Here is a 21,283-nt window from a genome sequence, read left to right as displayed (position 1 = left end):
ATTGCTTTGATACATGTCCATTTACTGTTACTTTCGCTAACGGTCCCTTATATAATGCTTTAATCCAATTAATATACTTCTCCGGTAAACTGAATTTTTGCAATACTTTGAACAAGTAATTCCATTCTACTCTGTCGAAGGCCTTCTCTGCGTCTAAAGCAACTGCTACTGCCGGTGCTTTATTTCCTTCTACTGCATGAATTAAGTTAATAAATTTACAAATATTGTCTGTTGTGCGTCTTTTTTTGATAAATCCAGTTTGGTCTAAATTTACCATTTTCGGTACCTGTTCTGCTAATCTGTTTGCTAATAGTTTAGCTATTATCTTATAATCTGTGTTTAGCAGAGATATTGGTCTATATGACGCTGGTGAGAGTGGATCTTTCCCTTGTTTTAGTATCACTGTAATTATTGCTGTTTTACATGAATCTGGTAAGTTTTGTGTCTCATCAATCTGGTTGATTACGTCCAGGAGGGGCGGTATTATTAGATCTTTAAATGTTTTGTAGAATTCTATTGGGAGTCCATCCTCTCCTGGTGTCTTATTATTTGGTAAATTTTTTATTATCTCTTGTATTTCTACTGTTCCAAATGGTTCTGTTAATTTATTTTGTTCCTCTATTTGTAGTTTTGGTAGTTCAATTTTAGTCAAAAATTCATCTATTTTCCCTTCTTTCCCTTCGTTTTCAGTTCGGTATAATTGTTCATAGAATTCTCTGAAGTTTTCCTTAATTTCTTTTGGATTATATGTAGTTTGTTTGTCTTTTTTCCTTGTTGCCAATACCATTTTCTTAGTTTGCTCTGTCTTAAGCTGCCATGCTAAGATTTTGTGTGTTTTTTCACCTAGTTCATAATATTTCTGTTTTGTCTTCATTATATTCTTCTCCACCTTATATGTTTGTAATGTTTCATATTTTATTTTTTTATCCGCCAATTCTCTTCTTTTGGTTGTATCTTCCTTTATTGCTAATTTTTTTTCTATGTTTATTATTTCCCTTTCCAACTGCTCTGTTTCCTGATTATAGTCCTCCTTCATCTTGGTTGCATAACTTATTATTTGTCCTCTAATGAATGCTTTCATTGCGTCCCATAGTATAAACTTATCTTCCACTGATTCCGTATTTACTTCAAAGTACATTTTTAATTGTTTTTCAATAAATTCTCTAAAATCCTGTCTTTTAAGTAGCATGGGGTTTAATCTCCATCTATACATTCTTGGAGGGATGTCCGCTAGCTTTACTGTCAGTATTAAGGGTGAATGGTCCGATAGCATTCTCGCTTTATATTGTTTTTCTTACTCTATCCTGCATACTAGCTGATAACAAAAATAGGTCTATTCTTGAGTATGTTTTATGTCTAGTCGAGTAGTATGAGTATTCCTTTTCTTTTGGGTTTTGTTTCCTCCATATGTCCACAAGTTTCATTTCTTGCATTGATTTAATTATAAATTTGGTTACTTTGTTCTTCCTGTTAATTTTTTTCCCCGTTTTATCCATATTTGGATCCAAATTCAGATTGAAATCCCCTCCTATTAGTATGTTCCCTTGCGTATTAGCTACCTTCAAAAAGATATCTTGCATAAACTTTTGATCTTCTTCGTTAGGTGAATATATATTAAGTAGATTCCAAAGCTCCGAATATATCTGACATTTTATCATAACATATCTCCCTGCTGGATCTATTATTTCCTCTTCTATTTTAAATGGCACATTTTTGCTAATTAATATAGCCACTCCTCTTGCTTTTGAATTATACGATGCTGCTGTTACATGTCCTACCCAATCTCTCTTTAATTTCTTGTGCTCCAATTCAGTTAAGTGTGTTTCTTGGACAAATGCTATATCTATTTTTTCCTTTTTCAGTAAATTTAGTAGTTTCTTCCTTTTAATTTGGTTATATATTCCATTAATATTTAAAGTCATATAGTTCAGCGTAGCCATTTTATATTTTGTTTATCTTCTCTTTCCGTTTTTCCATCCTTACCTTTCCTCCTTTTCCATTTCTGTTTTCTTATTTTCAACTCTTTACCAGACAACATTCCTACAACATCCAAGATTTTCCTTATTCTCCTATTTCTATCTTCTTTATCCCCAATCTCCCCTTCCCCTCCTGAGTTGTCCTTTATCCCTTGTTGGACAACCACATCTCCCCTCTCCATTTGGATTTGCGAATCCACTCGCAAGCGTCAACTGATTTTGCAGTGACCGCTCTTTTCCCCCACCCAGCCCCCCCCAGAAAAGATTTCACTTTTCATATGTCACAAAGGTCACTCTTTTAATTCCCTCCTTATTCTCTCTATTCCATTACCTTCCCTTATTAATTCTTGTCTATACTATCTATGTTTTCCTCTAATTACAGATACTTTCACGTATGCCCATTGTCTCTATTCACTCTTATGCCTCTTTACCCGCATACATATCAATCGTGGTCATTTTTACCCTCATTACCCGTCTTCATCCCTCAGTCTATTTTTGTCTTTACCCACATACATATCAATCGTGATCATTTTTACTCTCATTACCCGTCTTCATCCCTCAGTCTATTTTTGTAATTGTTCTGCAAATTTTCGTGCTTCTTCTGGATCCGAGAACAGTCTGTTTTGTTGTCCTGGAATAAATATTTTCAATACCGCAGGATGCTTCAGTGTAAATTTATATCCTTTCTTCCATAAAATCGCTTTTGCTGTATTGAACTCTTTTCTCTTCTTTAGGAGTTCAAAGCTTATATCTGGATAAATGAAGATTTTTTGCCCTTTATACTCCAGTGGTTTGTGGCCCTCTCTTACTTTTTCCATTGTCTTCTCCAGTACCTTTTCTCTTGTAGTATATCTTAGGAATTTTACTACAATAGATCTTGGTTTTTGTTGTGGTTTAGGGGCCAATGCTGTATGTGCCCTTTCTATTTCCATTTCTTGCTGTAGTTCTGGACATCCTAGGGCCTTAGGGATCCATTCTTTTATAAACTCCCTCATATTCTTGCCTTCTTCATCTTCCTTAAGGCCCACTATCTTTATGTTATTTCTTCTGTTATAATTTTCCATTATATCTATTTTTTGGGCTAGTAATTCTTGTGTCTCTTTAGTTTTTTTATTAGATTCCTCCAATTTCTTTTTTAAGTCTTCTACTTCCATTTCTGCTGCTATTGCCCGTTCTTCCATCTTGTCCATTTTTTTCCCCATTTCTGTTAAGGTCATATCCATTTTATTTATTTTCTTTTCTGTGTTGTTTATTCTTCTTCTTAAATCATTGAATTCCTGTGTTTGCCATTCTTTAAATGACTCCATGTATCCTCTAACAAGAGAAAGTATATCCTTTACCTTGCCTTTCCCTTTATCTATTTCACTGTATTCTTCCTCTTCTTCTTTCTCTGGGTTGGCCATCTGTTGTTTCTTTGATACCCTTTCCTCCTCTTCTTTCTTGTTTACATTGTCTTCTGTGGTCTCTTCTTGCTGCAGGTGTTCTGCAGCTGTCGTTGCCGGCTGTGGAGATCGACTCCCCTGCTGGTCCCCCCTCCCGTCGGTGTGTTTTTTTGCATGCGCGGTTGCGCACTTTTACTCGGCTCTGTGAGCCATTGATGTAGTTCTTTTTCCACCAACCTGAGGTAGTGGGCTCCTCTCTCCACAGCGGGCCTCTTCGGACAGGTAAGGCCTTCACCTTTTTCCTCCGTTGTCTTCTCTTCCTCTCTTCTTTCCGTTGATTTTGATTTTTCTCCTTTTGTCTCCATCTTCTTTCCACCTTTATACTCACTTTTCTTTAACTTGTATTTCTGTGCCTTTGTATTTTCTCTTGTTTTTCCCGACTTTTCTGGAGAGGGCTGGAGTTCACCGTCCGGCCACTACTCCATCACGTGACTCCTCCAACAGAAAACAGAGGTTGATGTTAATGCCTTTAGGTTGGAGAGTGCCCAGCTGGTGCATTAACACCAACTGCTCTGTTTTCTGTTAGCTCGCACACCCTACCCTCCCCCATCTTTCCCCTTGCCTCCTTGCCCCTGTCTCCTTTCACAGAGCCAAAAACAACCCTCAACTTCTCTAATCAATTGACACCTTTCCTCTGTCATCCCCTCTTATCTAATTAATACCTTTTGACTGTTGGTTTGCAATCCTCCCATTCTTCCTTTTACTCCAGCTTTTTAATACAGGCACTTGTCAGTCTCTTGCTCATACCCTGAAAGGGGTCAGGCCCAAAACATCTGCAATGTATTTTTTTTTCTCCTAAGGCCTGCTGAGTTCCTCCAACATGTGTTTTTTTTTTTACTACAATCACTGTATCTGCAGACTTTAGTGTTTCACTCCAGATTTCAGTCCCTCCAAACCTCCTGCCCCTTGCCTCAAACTTGTGTCCTCTGGTTATGGACACCTGTCATTGGGGAAAAGCTTCCTTTGATCCACTCCATCTAGGTCGCTCATAATTTTGTGTACCTCATTTGGATCCCCTCAGCCTTTTCTGATCAATGGTAAAGAGATTTAGCGTATCTAGTTTCCATTGCTGAAGTACTCTATTTGGGGCAACATCCTGCATTGCATCCATGCAGTCATTTCTTTCCTGTGGTGGAGTGCCCATAACTCCATCTAGTACTTCAGCTGTGTATGTCATGTAATATTCCTCTATGTCCTATCTAACGAGAAGTATTCCTCATGTGTCTGTAACTACTGCCTCCACCTGTGCTGTTGCTTTCAGGGCTCCTTGGAAATATACCAAGGTTTTTGCACTTCTTATTAAAGACGTTGACAGTTGGAAATAGCAAAAATAATCTTTTGATAATGAGACTACTGAGAGCTATAGCCATTTTCAAGTTGAGAAAAATGATCGCCTTGTGACTTCGCGGGTGGATGGGCTGAATTGCCGCAACAGTCGGCCATCTCAAGGTGGCGCAGGCCCTCCTTCACTACAGCCAGTGATTGATGCCACGTGTGAGTGAAGGGAGGCCCTCCCACTTCCATTTGCCGCACCGCCAGCCGAGGAGTGATGCAGCAACACGCTGACGCCACTTGTGGAAGCCGGCGCATGTGTCATCAGAAGTGGGCGTTTTCCACGGGGAAACACAGCAAATTCAAATGTTTATGGTTCACCCTCGTACTGTGTGGACGTCTCTTCATTTTGTAGCTCTACCACAGCAGTTGATATAACGCCTTGGAACCCTCATCAGTATGCAAGAATCCACTACTACTACAGTCGCAACAGCTGCGACCAATGCAGAGGGTGTGCATTTACCATCCTTCTGGGCAAATCAGCCCATATCGGGGGAATCGTTTCAGACGACACCAAGTTCTGGCATGTCATCTGCACTCTGGACTCTGCCACCGCTGCCAAAGTAAGCTCCTTCGTAGAGAACCCGCCAATGGAGCGCAACTACGAGCAGTTCCAGTGGTTCCTTCTCGACTCCCTTAAGCTTAGCCAGCACGAGTGTGCCGTTCGGATCTTAAACATTCAGGGCCCGGGCAACAGCAATCCCTCAGAGCTCGTGCACGAGATGGTGGCCCAAGCAGATGAGCATTCAGACTGTTTCCTCTTTGAGGCCCTATTCCTCTCCAAGCTGCCCGTACACGTTTCCTTAGCACTTTTGGACATGTATTTCAGTGCCCGCATCTGGTAGCCAAGGAGGCAGACAGGCTCTTCTGCATCCCACAGCAGAGATCCCTTCATGCACAGCCTGTCTATGCTGTTGGCACCTCCATCAAGACCAGCCCACCGGAAACCCCAACAGTGGCTGCGGAGCGACAGGTGTTACAGAGAGCACGATGAGTACTGTTTCTCCCACTACTGATAGTGCCAGAACGCCAGGCGGTGCACCCCTCTTTCGCCCCCCCCCCCCCACCTGTGCTCATACCCCACTACCAAACCTAACACAGTGACTGGAAAAGGGCAAGCTGGCCACTGATATTGGCCTTGGAGGTTGGTGCTCTGAAAGGCCTACGCTACCTCACACCAATGGATGAAGAGGGACTTCCTGGTCGACACGGGCGCAGAAATCTGCCTTGTCCTGCCGACGTATTTCGAGACCAGACACGACCCCAAGGGCCTCCCCCTGCAAGTGGCCAATGGATCCTCCATCCTGAGCTATAGGACCCAGCTGGTCACCATCCACATTGCAGATATGGCCTTCCAGTGGGAGTGCACATTTACGGCCGTGGGACAGGCACTACTAAAGGTACACAAATTGTTCATAGACATGACTAGGTGCCAGTTAGTGAATGCTACCATGTTCCAGTCTTTCCCCCTTGCCCTGGGGCAATGTTCCTTCCTGCTGTTAGGGATCCACACTCTGGACCGAGATGAGTACACCCCCAAACTTCAATAACTCTAACCTGCCACATGGCGGGGAGAACTATATAGAGACCGCCAGGCCTCCAGTGCATACACTGGCCTAGCGCCTCCCTCAAGACCAGCTCCAGCAAGCCAAAGAACACTCCAACGGTGTTTAAGGAGAGACGGTGTTGTGTTTACACTGGACATTGGTGGCTAACTGGACAGATTTGCAGTCGACTGCCTCAAAGCCGAGCACCTGGACTCCAACCTGCTGGCCCTGGACCCCCAGGTCAGACACAGAGGCTGACTGCCCAGAGACTGTTAAACCACTCGGTGGGGGGGGGGGGGGGGGGCGGGCGGTTGTAGCGGGCCGAGGGACCATGCAGGTGGACAGGCTGAATCGTCACAACAGTCAGCCATTCCAAGATGGTGCGAGCCCTCTTTCACTACTGAGAAGCCTGCGGTTGATGCCACGTTTGAGCTAAGGGAGACCCCGCTTCTGTGTGGTGCACTGCCAGTCAAGGAGTGATGCACTGATGTCTCTTCTGGAAGCCGGTGCCTATGTCACTGGAAGTAGGTATTCCCCACGGGCCAACATAGCGATTTCAAATAAGTCAGTCCACTCATACTATGTGGACATTTCTTCATTTTTTAGTGCTGTCACAGCAGTTGCTACAGCCTTGTACTATCTTCTGATCTCCATAACATCTCCTTAACTCTTTGGTCCCTTAGGCCAGTACTGTCAATACAGAGATGCTTCGTATTACACGGGGTTTGAACAGTATGGCTTTTGATAGAATGCAGTTCATAATTTGAATATAGTAATAACTAATGTAAAATTTTATTAATATTGAATTGCCAACAGTGGTGCAATAATTTAACGTGTCAGCAATAATGCTCACCACTCAGCTACATTCATTCAACTTGCTTATTATTGCTTAACATGTTTTACTATTGCTCCAGACTCTGTAATATTTTAATTGAGTTGTATAAAAGTGCACCCTTACAAACAATATGAGCAGAAAAAGGAAATGTGGTGAAGGTGATACATAATAAACATAAATGGCCAACTTTGGAAAAGAAACTGGAAATTATTAAGCAACATGAAGATGGTGCATCATTTGATAAAATAGCACAAGTCAAAGGCATGAATGAATCGTCTGTTCGAACTCTAATCAAGAATAAAGATAAAATTAAAGAACATGGAATGGCACCAGTATCTTGTATGACTAAAGTGATTGTGAGACATAGAAATTCTGCAGTGGAAAATATGAATGCCTTTTCATCGGGATTGAAGATTGCAACCAGTAAAGAATTCCATTAGGTCAAATGACAATTCAAGCTAAAGCAACAAGCCTCTATTGAACATTCAAAGAAAATGAAGAAACTAGAAAAGGGGAAACGTTTTCAGCGAGTCGTATTTGGTTTAACCACTTCAAAAATCGCATGGGGCTCCATAATGTTCGAATTATTAGCGAATCTGCAGGTACTGATGGTGATGGAGCTTTCGGACTGAAAATCTTTTATGCACGTTTGCACAAGAGTTCTAAGTAAAAGAATAAATAATTTTAAGATTGGATTTACATTGTAATAATGCTTTGAACAGTGTGGTTTTCCATCACTGAACGTTTTTGGAACATATTAACCATGTTATACAGCGCAGTCATTTCACATTTTATTGCAAAATCCCCTCTAACTCATCTGAAAGAAAAATAAAATGGAGGAAAGAGGGACTGGGCAGTCCATCTTAAAGGAAAACAAAGGATTTCCTGGTTAAAACCAAATTTACCATAAGGAACGAGGAGAGAATCCAGTATAAAATTACGATTCTTTATATGGAAATATTGAATGAACGGTCACCACACTTCGAATTTAAAAGATGTATCAAATGTCTGACTCCCAATTTTCTCCAAACTTAAACGTGACATGTGTTAGGTCTGCTTTGTTCATGAATGAGTGAGTCAAACACCAGACTGAGTCGAAATCAAGGTTCTTTGTTCTTTATTACCGGATTGTAACACTTGCAACTAACAGTGTTAGTTGGAGAAGGCGCATTCTGCCGTTATCAGCAAGTGGTGTTTTTTTATACCTCAGGATACATACTTAGTAAATTATCATACCATGACATTGTCCAATGAATAAACTGTTGCTATCCTTCTCTGTTAGTCTGCTGCACATCATTCTTGTTAGTGCAAAGCTTATCTTGAGTGTACAAGGTCACATCTGCATTCTGTTACTCCTTAGTACTGGGTGACTCCTTCTCCGGTCCCATCTCATGATGTTTTTACCTTACACATGACAGCAGAGAGCAATTAAGATAGAGAAGGTGGGTTCAGAGCCTTCCATTTAAGTAATATGACTTTTCTAGCCAATAATGTTGAAAAGGCAACTGTGTGGGTATGATTCCAGAAATAGCTGTTAATGGATTTGGTTGTAATTCTAATTCTCGAACTTTTAGGGTTTCAAAGATGCCTTCCAGAAATTATCTAGTTTTGAACATAACCATATGAGTTAAAGTGGCTACCTCAGCTCTGCACCTATCACAAGTTGGGTTTATATTTGGAAAAATATGGGCCAACTTTAGACATCTGTCCAATGTACCACCTTGAACTGAATCAAGGAATGATAGGCTCAAATCTGGAAGCAATTGTTGGAATTCCAATTCTCATGCATCTTTAATTTTATCATTAGATATCGGTTGTGTTAAATAATCAATATATATTGTAACAATTAACCCTTTTTGAAGTGGATACACCTGAAAAAGGGTGTCTATCATATTAGAAGGGTAAGCAGAAGGATAATTTGGAAGTAAAGTATGCAGAAAGTCCATAATTTGCAAATACCTAAAAAAAAAATTGTGCTTTGCTCAAATCGTATTTGTCTGTTAACTGATTGAGAAACACTAAGCAGCCTCCTGAAAATAGGTCTGAAAAGGTTATTACACCTTTAGTTTTCCATGTTGAAAATGCCAGATGCTTTACTGAATGATGCTTTTAAAATAAAAATGGTGTATTTTACTTGATAAAACAAGATTATTAAACCCCAAAAAACTGGAACCAAATCCTTATTGTACGCTTAAGAAGTAGGTTCAGATTTTGTCTGTTAATTTTGCATAACGCAAAGGGTGGAGGAGCTCCAGCAATGAGACAGACCAACAAGTACCCACTAACTGAGATAAGAAGACTAGTGTTGCATAGAAATTGCCATAATGAAGGCTTGGTTGATGGAGATGGCAGAGCACACCAGAGGTTGCAGAGGAAAAGCTCTATTCAGATTGTGAAAAGGGGAGGGCAAGATGTATCTTGTTGAAGATGGTGGATATTGTGGGAGGTGATCCATTGAATGCTTCATGATCAGTTGATAATTTTGTGATGGGCATTCAAACCTCTGTCACTCCTACTCCAGAATTATTCAGTGAGAGATGTTTAAGGACTGCTGTTGGTTAGTTTCCTTCATTGCATCCCATTTTTCTTATTTAGAAAACCACCACCTTCTCATTATTTTTTGTGATCATGAATAGTACACCTTCATTTCAGTGCACTCGAGCTGGTTACTTAATTTTTGGAATGATCTATCAACCTTAACGCTTTGATAGAACAAAACATGTATCTCAATATTGAATTTGCGGAAGAAGCTGCTATGGAAGAATCAGGGTGAAGGAATGTGAGACTCCTGATCGGCTATCTTTTTTTCTAGTGATTCTTTACAGGGGAATTAAGTGGATTATGATCTTTTGGCTTTTCTAAATGAAAATGAGCATCTCACTTCACAAGTTATCTTTGTTGATGTTGATTAAGCAAGATATTTGTATAGTGTAAACCATAAATATGCCTGACTCTGTACATATTTGATGGTGAGTGAGTTGGAGACCTGTTTTTCTCTCTACCCATCCTACCAAAAAGTACATTGTATAAAAGCCAACTTTGTTACTCACCTGCATCTGCTAACCTAATGTGGCCTGCAGAGTTGAGCTATGGTTCTTCCAGATCTTCAGTGTCACACTATTTGGAAGATTTAAGATTTCTATCTTTCATTGGTTGCATTTTAACTTCCCCAGTACTGCAGCTTTATTCCTCTGTAACTTTGTGCACTCCAACCGAACTGTTCACGAAGGAATTATTTTATGCTATCTAATGGATACATTTTTAAACATCGAAGTTAACTGCCAAGCTATTTATGTCTCATTATTGTGCCTGACTGATATTGAAAAAGGGGTGAACAAGACTCGACAACTGCTCCACATAGGAAACAGTTATGGAAAAAGTTACAAAGATAATTTGGAGGTAGGCAAGAATGAAGTGCTTTGGAGTCCAAGTCCTAAGTTAATTTGTAGTCCTAATTCAATTGTTTGGTGAAAGTTAAGAATTATATATATAAAAAATTTACATACATTCACACATATATATAGTGTGTGTGAATGGTGAAAGTTAAGAATTTGAGTTATAATTGACCCAGAATAAAGTGGGGTGCAGGAGGTGCTATTGAACGAAACCAAATTTAGTTTTGTGTATTTTTTCCATTCTAATTGTATGTTGATTTCAAATGGCTTAAACACCAGAATATACATTATCATGCTTAATAACTGCAAAGTTTCTAATGATAGGTATTTGGCTTCTTGTGGCATCCTAATGAGCAGAATTCCTTTACTGAAGACATCAAGACATTGCCTTACACAACAGCGAAATTTCTTCAACATTGCTGGTCCCCTAATAAATAAGAAGAAAGAGTATTCTGAGAGACGAGTAATGGGGTGGGTCATTTAAATATTACCTACATTTTTATTTTGTATTTGCCAGATTTGATGTGAAATCTAATCAAATTTGTACTTTTAATTTTAGGTTTTCCATGCTGGAAATGTACAATGTTGTCTCTGGTGTTGCTGACTACAAGCATTTTGTACCATGGTGCAAGAAATCAGACGTCATATCTAAACGGTCAGGGTATGCTAAAGCTCAGTTAGAAGTAGGATTTCCTCCAATAGTTGAACGATACACTTCAGTTGTGACTCTGGTACGACCACATTTAGTTAAGGTAAAGTTCCTTTTTAAAATCTTTTAAAATTTAATTTAGAAATCTTCTTTTCTTTGGCTTGGCTTCGCGGACGAAGATTTATGGAGGGGGTATTCTGGCCCATGAGCCTATGCTACCAAATTGCATATGTGACCAATTAATCCTCCCTATGTTTTAGGGAAAATGTACAATCTTCTTACAGATAGTGCTGGACTTTAACTTGCCTCACTGGCATTATTAGTGTAGAGCTAACAATGCTGTCAACCATAAAGATAATTTAGTTGTTTATTTTTAATAATGAAATGATGAAGAATTGAGATTTTGTGGTGAGGATTTTTTTAGTAAATGTGTTTCACTGACCTATCTTCTCCTTGTTCCTGTTTCTCTCTGAAATTATTCGCAACTTTATTGAGATTGGTGCAGTTCAGGTTCTGCTAGCGAGCCAATTGGCTCATGTTCTTGTGAACCTTGGTAGTGAGATTTCTGAAGATATTACAATGCAAAGTGACCCTCCCCAACATAGTATCTAAAATTACATGGCTCTGTTGGATATGCGGCAGGATGTCTGAGTTATCTTGCTTTACCCTAAAATCAGTGTCTGAGCTCACTTAATCAGACAGTGATCACATGAGGAACTTAACAGTTTTATATCATTTTGCTGCCCAATGAGTCGTCATGACATTTTGCAATGACTTGTTTCTTTTGTATAAAACATTCTGTAAACTGTAATTAGCAAAAATATCTTCATGATTGATATGATCCAATTGTGTCAGTTTGTGTTTCATTGGGAAAACAAATTCATCTTTTTTTATTTCCGTAAAGTAAAATTGTATTGGGGAGGGTTAAATGTAGTGATCAGATGCCTCCAGAATAAAGTATTATCTGGAGTAAAAAAAAATCACGAGGTCAGTTTTCCATTCCTTTCCTCCTGAGTTTTGTAAGCATGTATTTCGATTATTCCCTTGTGACTTTTTGCAAGTGTTTGCTTACAATTCAGGAAAAGTACATTCTGGTGCCTTCCACACCATCCTTGGCCATGGCAAAAGCCATTGAATAGGGATAGAAAAAAATTATCTAATTTCCATCTAATGTGAAATTATCACTCCAACTCCTGGTCCTGTAGTCAAGAATTCAAACACCCTGCCTATTTGTTTCAGCTTTTCACCCCATGGCCGAGTCATTGGAGAAATGTAATTTATTTACGTTTGTTTTGAATTTGCATGTTCTTCTTTCAAATTGCAGGTATTTGAACTTGTGATTGTGTTGTACCTGGAAGATTTTTTCCACCTTTTTATTTAAAAAAAAAATTCCATCACCTTTTTATCTGACAACAGAAATGGCTTGTGCTCTGTTCTAGGTTTTTACCAATCCTACTCCTAAAATACTTGCCAGGTGGAGATGAGAGATAATTAACATGACTTGTTAATAACAGGCCATTAGGCCCTTCTATTCCGCACCGAACCAAACACCCCTTTCTAGTCCCACCTCCCTGCACAATGCCCATAACCCTCCATCTTCTTCTCATCCATATACCTGTCCAACCTTTTCTTAAATAATACAATTGACTCCACCGCCACTATTTCTCCCGGAAGCTCATTCCACACGGCTACCACTCTCTGAGTAAAGAAGTTCCCCCTCATGTTACCTCTAAACCTCTGCCCCTTAATTCTTAACTCATGTCCTCTTGTTTTAATCTTTCCTCCTCTTAACGGAAATAGTCTATCCACATCCACTCTGTCTATCCCTTTCATAATCTTAAATACTTCTATCAAATCCCCTCTCAACCTTCTACGCTCCAAAGAATAAAGACCTAATCTGTCCAATCTCTCCCTATACTCTAGATGCTTAAACCCAGGTAACATTCTGGTAAACCTTCTCTGCACTCTCTCCACTCTGTTTATATCCTTCCTATAATTAGGCGACCAGAACTGCACACAGAACTCCAAATTAGGCCGCACCAACGTCTTATACAATCTCAACATCACCTCCCAACTCCTATATTCCATGCAATGATTGATAAAGGCCAGCATACTAAAAGCCTTCTTCACCACCCTATTCACGTGAGTTTCTATCTTCAGGGAACGATGTACCGTTACTCCTAAATTTTTCTGCTCTTCTGTATTCATCAATGCTCTCCCATTTACCACGTATGTCCTATTCTGATTCTTCTTACCAAAATGAAGCACCTCACACTTATCAGCATTAAATTCCATCTGCCATTTTTCAGCCCACTTTTCTAAGCAGCCCAAATTCCTCTACAATTCTTGAAAACCTTCTTCATTATCCACTATTCCACCTATCTTAGTATCGTCTGCATATTTACTAATCCAATTCACCACCCCATCATCTAGATCATTAATGTATATAAACGAACAATAATGGGCCCAATACAGATCCTTGAGGCACACCACTGGTCACTGGCCTCCAACCTGACAGACAATTATCCACTACCACTCTCTGGCCTCTCCCTTTCAGCCAATGTTCAATCCATTTGACTATCTCAAAATTTATACCTAAAGACTGCACCTTCCTAACTAACCTTCCATGTGGTACCTTATCGAAGGCCTTACTGAAGTCCATATAGACAATATCCACTGCGCTACCCTCATCCACATTCCTAGTCACCTCTTCAAAAAATTCAATCAGATTGGTCAAACATGACCTTCCTCCCACAAATCCATGTTGAGTGCTCCTGATCAGACCCTGTCTATCCAGATGTTTATAAGTACTATCTCTAAGAATTTTCTCCATTAATTTACCTACCACAGACATCAAACTTACAGGCCGATAGTTGCCAGGCTTCCTCCTTGAACCCTTTTTAAATAACGGAACCACATGCGCAATGCGCCAATCCTCCGGCACTATCCCCATATCTAATGACATTTGGAAAATTACCACCAGAGCCTCTGCTATTTCCTCCTTCACTTCTCTCAATGTCCTGGGGAAGATCCCGTCTGGTCCCGGAGACTTATCCACCTTTATATTCTTCAAAAGCCTTAAAACTACACCTTTTGTAATCTCTATATTCCCCATATTTACCCAATTTGCTTTTTTATTTACCCAATTTGCTTTTTTATTTACCCAATTTGCTTTTTTATTTACCCAATTTGCTTTTTTATTTACCCAATTTGCTTTTTTATTTACCCAATTTGCTTTTTTATTTACCCAATTTGCTTTTTTATTTACCCAATTTGCTTTTTTATTTACCCAATTTGCTTTTTTATTTACCCAATTTGCTTTTTTATTTACCCATTTTGCTTTTTTATTTACCCAATTTGCTTTGTGCAGGAATCAGTCTGATCTTGGCACAGCCAGAACTTTGACTTGTGGGGAAGTTCCTATTATGAATTCTATCCTGTCTTTTTTTAATGATCACTTTTTCAAACCTTTCATCCTTGCATCCCTGTATTTTAGTGTTGGCTAGTAAGTAATGGGGATATGATTTTTTTTGCATGATATCCATAGCCCACATTTTTTGTTTTGAAGCGACTTCTGCATGCTTAACTTGCAATTGAAACTAGAATGAATGGGGAAAAAATGGAGATTGCTGGGTGCAGTGGTGTGGCATTAGCCCAGCAACAAAGAAATTGCATTGAATTCCAAAAGCAAGTTACGAAATCTAAGTTCCAGAATTTCAAGGGCTGGTACTTCTAACCCACATTTAGTACTTTGAGTCTCGAACACCCTGTGCTTTATGGCCATTTCTTAATTATTTTGTGATTGTAGCCATCAATGTTTTAAATGTAATCCTATCATGAACAGTTTTTGTTTTGGGGAAAACAGTGTGATGACTTTTTAAGTGGAAATGGTTGAATAAATAAAATGAAATATTTTGCTTTTACATGCAATTTACTTTCTTGCTGAAATGTTTATTATAGGCCTCTTGTACAGATGGGAAACTATTTAATCATTTGGAGACAAATTGGCGATTTAGTCCTGGAGTTCCTGGTTATCCGAGGACCTGCACTGTGGATTTTTCGGTACGCAATGTGAGACTTGCTGGTGTGCTTTAAATTTAGATTGATGTTAATTTTAGACAACTAAAGTAGCTATCAGTTCCTTTTTGAAGCCAAGAGCATTATATCTATTGAACTCAGCCCAGTGTGTTAGCTTCTTGGGTGTCCCATGATTCCAATAGAAGATTGTGGATTGTTAACTTGTGATATTTGTCAGTCGTACACACATAAACTGGCCCTTTATCTCAACTCTTGCAGATCAAGTTTTCTAATTGAGTTGATTCCATTTGTTTACACTTGATCCATATCTCTCTAAACCTTCTCTTCGCATTCTTGTCCAATCTCTTCGTATTCTAAATGTAAATTTATCTGCCTTAAGAGCTTTCTCTAGTAGCTCATTTCATATAAGCATCATCCTGTGTGGGAGAAATTAAGTTGTTCCTCAGGACCCTTTAAAATGTCCTCTCTTGCATTAAACTTGTACCTTTTGGACTCCTTTAAGCTGGAGAATGTCTGTGCCCCTCAAGATTTTATTAACTTTTACAAGATCACTCATCAGGGCCCTATGATCCATGGAGAAAGTCTGTCTAATTTTTAAAATTTAGAGATACATTATTGTAACAGGCCCTCTAGCCCATGAGCTTATGCTGCTCCTTTGCACCCAAGTACACCCGAGTGACTTCTCAAACCCATGTCTTTGGAATGTGGGAAGAAACCAGAGAACACAGAAGTCCCTTTTCCACTGGCATCCCAGTTAATTGGCTGTGCAGTGTCCCAGGATAAGAAGTCCTTTGTGCTGTTTTCACTGGGCCACCCTTAACTGGAACACTAATTGGTTTTCCACTGAACACAACTCAGCCCTGGGTATCTTCAACTGGAAACAAGTAACTTTCTGCCGTTTCCACTGATTTTATCAGCACACAGGCGTCTGCAAATTTACTATATTTTCATCCAGATCATTTGTACATACTATTACAAAGAAGTGCAACACCACTGGTCACAGACCTCCAGTGAGAGAAACACCCCTCCACTACTAACCTATGACCAAGCTAATTTTGTTTTTAACTTGCCAACTCATGATGGATTTAATTGATGTAATCTTCTGGACCAACCTAGCATGAGTGACCTTGTCAAATGGTTCACTAAAATTTGTTGACTAGACCTTTGTCAATCATTTTTTTATTTTGAATATTTTATTTTTGTTTTTCATGGACTCGTACAAATTCAAATACACAAAGTATAACATAGAGTCCGTTTTTATTCTCCCCACCTCCTTGCCCTGATACAACTAAGAATAAAGTCATACAAATTGTACAGATACAAAAAATGACCTCTCAGAAATCTAGGAAAAAGCCTAGGAGAAAAAAACCCATCCAAAGTAAACAGTCATTTTTTTCTTCATTCCTTACCTTTGATTAACAGCATGTTGTCTGTTCCATGTCCCATTTCCTTGATCCCAATTGTTTCTCTGTTGGGAAGGATTGTTTCATTACCCTTATTTTGAAGGGGGATCTGCAAACCAATATACTTCAGATAGGTTGCCACACTCTAACGAATGTGTCATATTTCCTACTTGTGTGTGGTTTTCTCCAGGGGAATGCAACTCTGCATTTCCACGTTTCATCGTGCAATATTTAGTTGGGAGTCAGACTTCTACATGACTGCTATATATTTCCTGGCTTATCGCCAAGGCGTCCTTCACAAACTGAATTTGGTCAGTCTAAAACACATATCCATAATGTTCCACAGAAGGTACAATTCTGGATCTTCTGGAAAGTTCACCTTTGTAATATTTTTCAGAATGTCCCCCAAGTCCTCCCAGAGGATCTCATTTGGAACCTTTTTCCATTCAATGTGGCTGTGTACAATCTCCACATCACACCTAAAGCACATTTCTGAAATTTCTGGTTTAAATTTAGGTAGTTTTTGAGGTGTGAGGTGTAGTTGATGCAAGAAATTATATTGCACCAACCTGCACCTGGCATTAATAACAGCTGTAATGCTGCAGACACGAGTCTGACCAGCCCTGCTCATAAATTGTTGTACCAAAGTCTGACTCCCACCTTTCCCTCGACCTGCATTAGCCCATCTTCGGGCTCTCACTTTGGAATATGAAATACATCATAGAAATAAAGTTACCCACATCCCTCCTTCAAATTGGAATCTCCATGTCACTAGACATGGGCAGAGTCATTGATGGTCCCAATTTGTCTCTCAAAAAAGATCTTAGTTGCAGATAGTATAGGAATGTTTATTATACAAATTCTATTTATTCCTCATTTGCTCGAATGATGTGAGCTGCCCCAACTTGTAATTCAAATACACCTGATCCTCTTCTGGCACCAGGTGTCCAGGATCTTATTGTCCAGAGTCATGGGTATTGAGTTGTTCTGAGTCGAAGCCATTTTGGGAGATAACCCCATCTTCAATCCAATACGTTGATTTATTCTTTGCCATGTCTGAAATACATGCTTTAATGTGGGGTTATCTGTTTTCTTTGAGATTAATTTAGTGTTCTATTGATTTTATATATAAACATATAAATAAATAAATAAATAGATAGATAAATTTATATAAAAAACAAATATATAAATATAAAACATATATATAAAACATATATATATTAATATATATATTTATATATATATATTTATATCTATCTATAGATAGATATCTATCTATAGATAGATATAGATATATCTTTTCACCTACTGCATGTAATCCAATTCATACCCGGGGCTGGTCATACCCGGGGGTGGGGGTGGAGAGAAAGAGGAGTCCCCTTCCTCAAAAGGTGAAGTAATAAACCTCCTCTGGGTGAACCAGTAATCTTGAAATCTGGCAATTTTAAACCACCCCCCCCCCCCCCCCCCACCCCTGCAATTTGTAATCCCAAAGTCATTTTTCCATGGAACTTTTAGCCACTTCATTCCACAGGAATTTTATGACATATCTTAAAAGAAGCCCTGGGGCAATGGAATGGGTAACAACTGAAAGATATAGCTTTGGCATCACCTTTGTAATATGGTTATCTCTGCCCACCAATGTAATGGGTAGAGTTCTTGTCAATCACTGTTCCTATTCTCAAATTTATGAGTCAGGACCTCCCAGCATTGAGTTATGCTGATTCTCTCCAACAAGTCCATGCTTTTTCAAATGCGGGTACATCCAAAGGAACAACACTGTCTGTTCTCCAGTATTGTGGAACTCCACCTGTGGCTAAAGTGGATAATAATGATATCTGTTCTCCCTTTTCTCATTTCATATTCTGGATTAAATTCCATCAGGTTCTTGGTACTTATCCACTCTTATCTTCCAAGAGACTCAACACCACCACCACCTTAATATTGACATCCCCCTAATATCAGTGTCCAATGAAAAGTACTCATTTAAAACTTAACTCTATTTCTCCTCAAGTCATCTTACTCTTTTCCTACCTACTCTTGTTCCTAATGTAGGTATAAAGTGCTTTTGGATTCTACTTAAAGGTATTTCATGGTCAGATGATGGTGGACTTCAGGTCCACTACACATCACCAATTCTTTAGTGGAGAGTAGAAAGCACCAAGTTTCTGGGAGTTCACTTAACTAGTGACTTATTATGGACACACGACATCTCCTCGCTTGTTAGGAAGGAACAACAGTAACTTCACTTCCTGTGAAAACTGAAGTGGGCAAGGCCACCAACCACCATTATGCTAACCTTTTATAGGAGCTTTAGTGAGAGCATCCTGGTCGGTTGCATCAGTGTGGTGCAGTCACTGCAGGGAAATGGATGAGGTCCATCCACAAAAATGGTAGAATCATTGGAATCTCCCAAAACCCCCCTCCCCCCACCCCCCAATTAATGTGATCTATGGGATCATTGTCTGAAAAGGACATACAAAACCATTGAGGCCTCCCCTTACACCCTGCACACAGCATCTTTCAGGAGTATCACAGCCAACACAAGACTGAGGAAGTTTCTTCCCAGTGAGAATGCTGAATGACTGAAGTAACTGCTCACACTAACCATCTGAGGTCCTCATATTCATAAAATATTTATTTGTATAGATGAAATATTTGTCCTGTGTATGTATTTTGTATCTGGTTGTGTTTGCATGTTTTTCACTGAGACTGGAGAATGCTGTTTTCAGTTCTTGTATAATCAGATGACAATAAACTTGACTCAATTTTATCTGCCTTGTCTGTGGCATTGATCTCCAGTTCATTAACCTGGCCATGCATGTTATCCTCTTAACTGTTATACCATTTCACCTGCTGATATGTTGCACTATTTTCCTTGCCTCTGCCAGTTTAAATCCTTCTGAGTAGCACTAACCTCAGTGTAAGATAAGTGATGCTGCAGTTCAGGCACAACCTGTCAAACTTTTAGCACTGGCAACTGGACCTTTAGCCCAACATGCCCTATTTTGGTACAGATCACACTTTCATGGTATCTGAAGGCCTTCCTCCTAAATTTGTTCTTCAATTATACATTCAACCATATTATCTTACAATTTGTCACTAGCACAATGCACTGAGATTACAATCCTATAGGCCAGATTTGTAACTTTATGGCTTGCCCTCCATGTTTACTTTAACGCCTCATTTCTCTTACCAGGTTGCTTGTCCCAGTGTCTGACTTTGCCCTTCCCTTTCAGAAATGGTCTGTGCCTGCTCATCCTTGCTCAAAGTCCCCTCCACTATGATTCTTTCTGTTGTACAAGAGCTGAGTGTGGTACTAGATTGGGCTATTGCATTCCCATTAAAGGCTCTCCCCATCAAATCTCCAATTGAGGGGAATAGCCAAGGAAAATTCTACATGACATGCCTGCCCCCAAGTCACCCATTCATTGAACCTTTGGTGTGACCCCATCTATAATGCTCCCATTGAACTTTGGTTTCTCCTGCATGCTTCTCGGTCAGTTCAACTTCTGATCTAACTAGACCAATCAGTGGGAGAGTAGATTGGGACACTTCCTGAAATTGTTACCGTTTTCTGATCCAGCACATTTCATGGGAATAGAACACCTGCTAATTAGCATTACTGCAGCTTATTAAATGGATATTGGAAAAAAAGATCTCTCGCCTTTCTACTGCTTTCCCTCTGCAAAACCTACAATTTGACCCCAACAGCATTACTTTTGAATACAAGTTTCAATTATGAATTTTTCTTAATTAGTGAATGTCCTTTTAATTCCTGCATTTTTAGTAAATTGAATGTTAATTTTAATCATTTTTTTAAGGAAAATAACTACTTTAACATTTTCTTACCCCCAGATTTCTTTTGAATTCCGTTCTTTGCTGCATTCTCAGCTTGCCACTGTGTTCTTTGACGAAGTTGTTAAACAGATGGTAGCAGCATTTGAAAGAAGAGCAAAGAAATTATATGGTCCAGAAACCATCATCCCGCGAGAACTTATGCTTCACGAAGTGCATCACACGTAAATAAAGACTAGAAGGAACTGTTGTAGGTCCACTTCTTGAAAGTTGTATAGATTTATTTATTAGTGTGGCACATTTTTCACTTCTGCCAATGTGGGAGTTGCATCCATTACTTACTTGTAACACTTGATTTTTCAATATAGCACTAAAGGTATTGGAGAGGCTTTTCAGCGTGTTATATCCAAGTGTACATGTATATAAAGTGCAAATAATTTTTTCCATGTGTTGTGCATTATGTTGAACTGGCCATTTTGGTAATGAGTAGTAAGATTTTAGTGTCAAACACTAATTCCTGTATGTCTAATTCTATTCAACAGATGTGTGGATATTTTCTTTTTTAAATGTCTAATTATTCCTCTTCACACAGCTGATGGGGATTACCTGCAATTTCAATAGCTATATCAATGGAAATCAATGTCAAATTTTAGGCATCAAGTTAGTAACATTGAAGAGACCTTTGGAGGTAAAAAGTGCAACAGGCCTGCATTTCTGCCATTTGGGCTGTTGCTAGGTGAATTGTCTGAAGAACAATATTTAAGCATTATAAAGAGCCACTTGCACTGCTCTAGTGAGATCACCTGAGCAACTTCAAAAATGACATTGATCAGCAGTTCGACTACATGATTGTATTCATGTACTAAAC

General features: G+C 39.2%; 1 protein-coding gene across 1 annotated transcript in view; it reads left to right on the top strand.

The window, feature by feature from the left end:
* coq10b (coenzyme Q10B) overlaps nucleotides 1–20,857 on the top strand; it is a 41,854-nt gene extending 20,997 nt beyond the window's left edge. The window contains exons 2-5 of the mRNA XM_069934570.1: nucleotides 10,852–10,998; nucleotides 11,087–11,279; nucleotides 15,137–15,238; nucleotides 20,476–20,857. Coding sequence (XP_069790671.1) covers nucleotides 10,852–10,998; nucleotides 11,087–11,279; nucleotides 15,137–15,238; nucleotides 20,476–20,643 — 610 coding nt within the window. The 3' untranslated portion in view covers nucleotides 20,644–20,857. The remainder of the gene's footprint in view (nucleotides 1–10,851; nucleotides 10,999–11,086; nucleotides 11,280–15,136; nucleotides 15,239–20,475) is intronic.
* The last annotated feature ends 426 nt before the right edge of the window (nucleotides 20,858–21,283 follow it).

The sequence above is a fragment of the Narcine bancroftii genome, chromosome 4 (genome assembly GCF_036971445.1).
Source record: "Narcine bancroftii isolate sNarBan1 chromosome 4, sNarBan1.hap1, whole genome shotgun sequence".
NCBI classification, from domain to species: domain Eukaryota; kingdom Metazoa; phylum Chordata; class Chondrichthyes; order Torpediniformes; family Narcinidae; genus Narcine; species Narcine bancroftii.
Note: the sequence above shows the minus strand (reverse complement) of the source record. Positions and strands in the feature narration are given on the sequence as shown.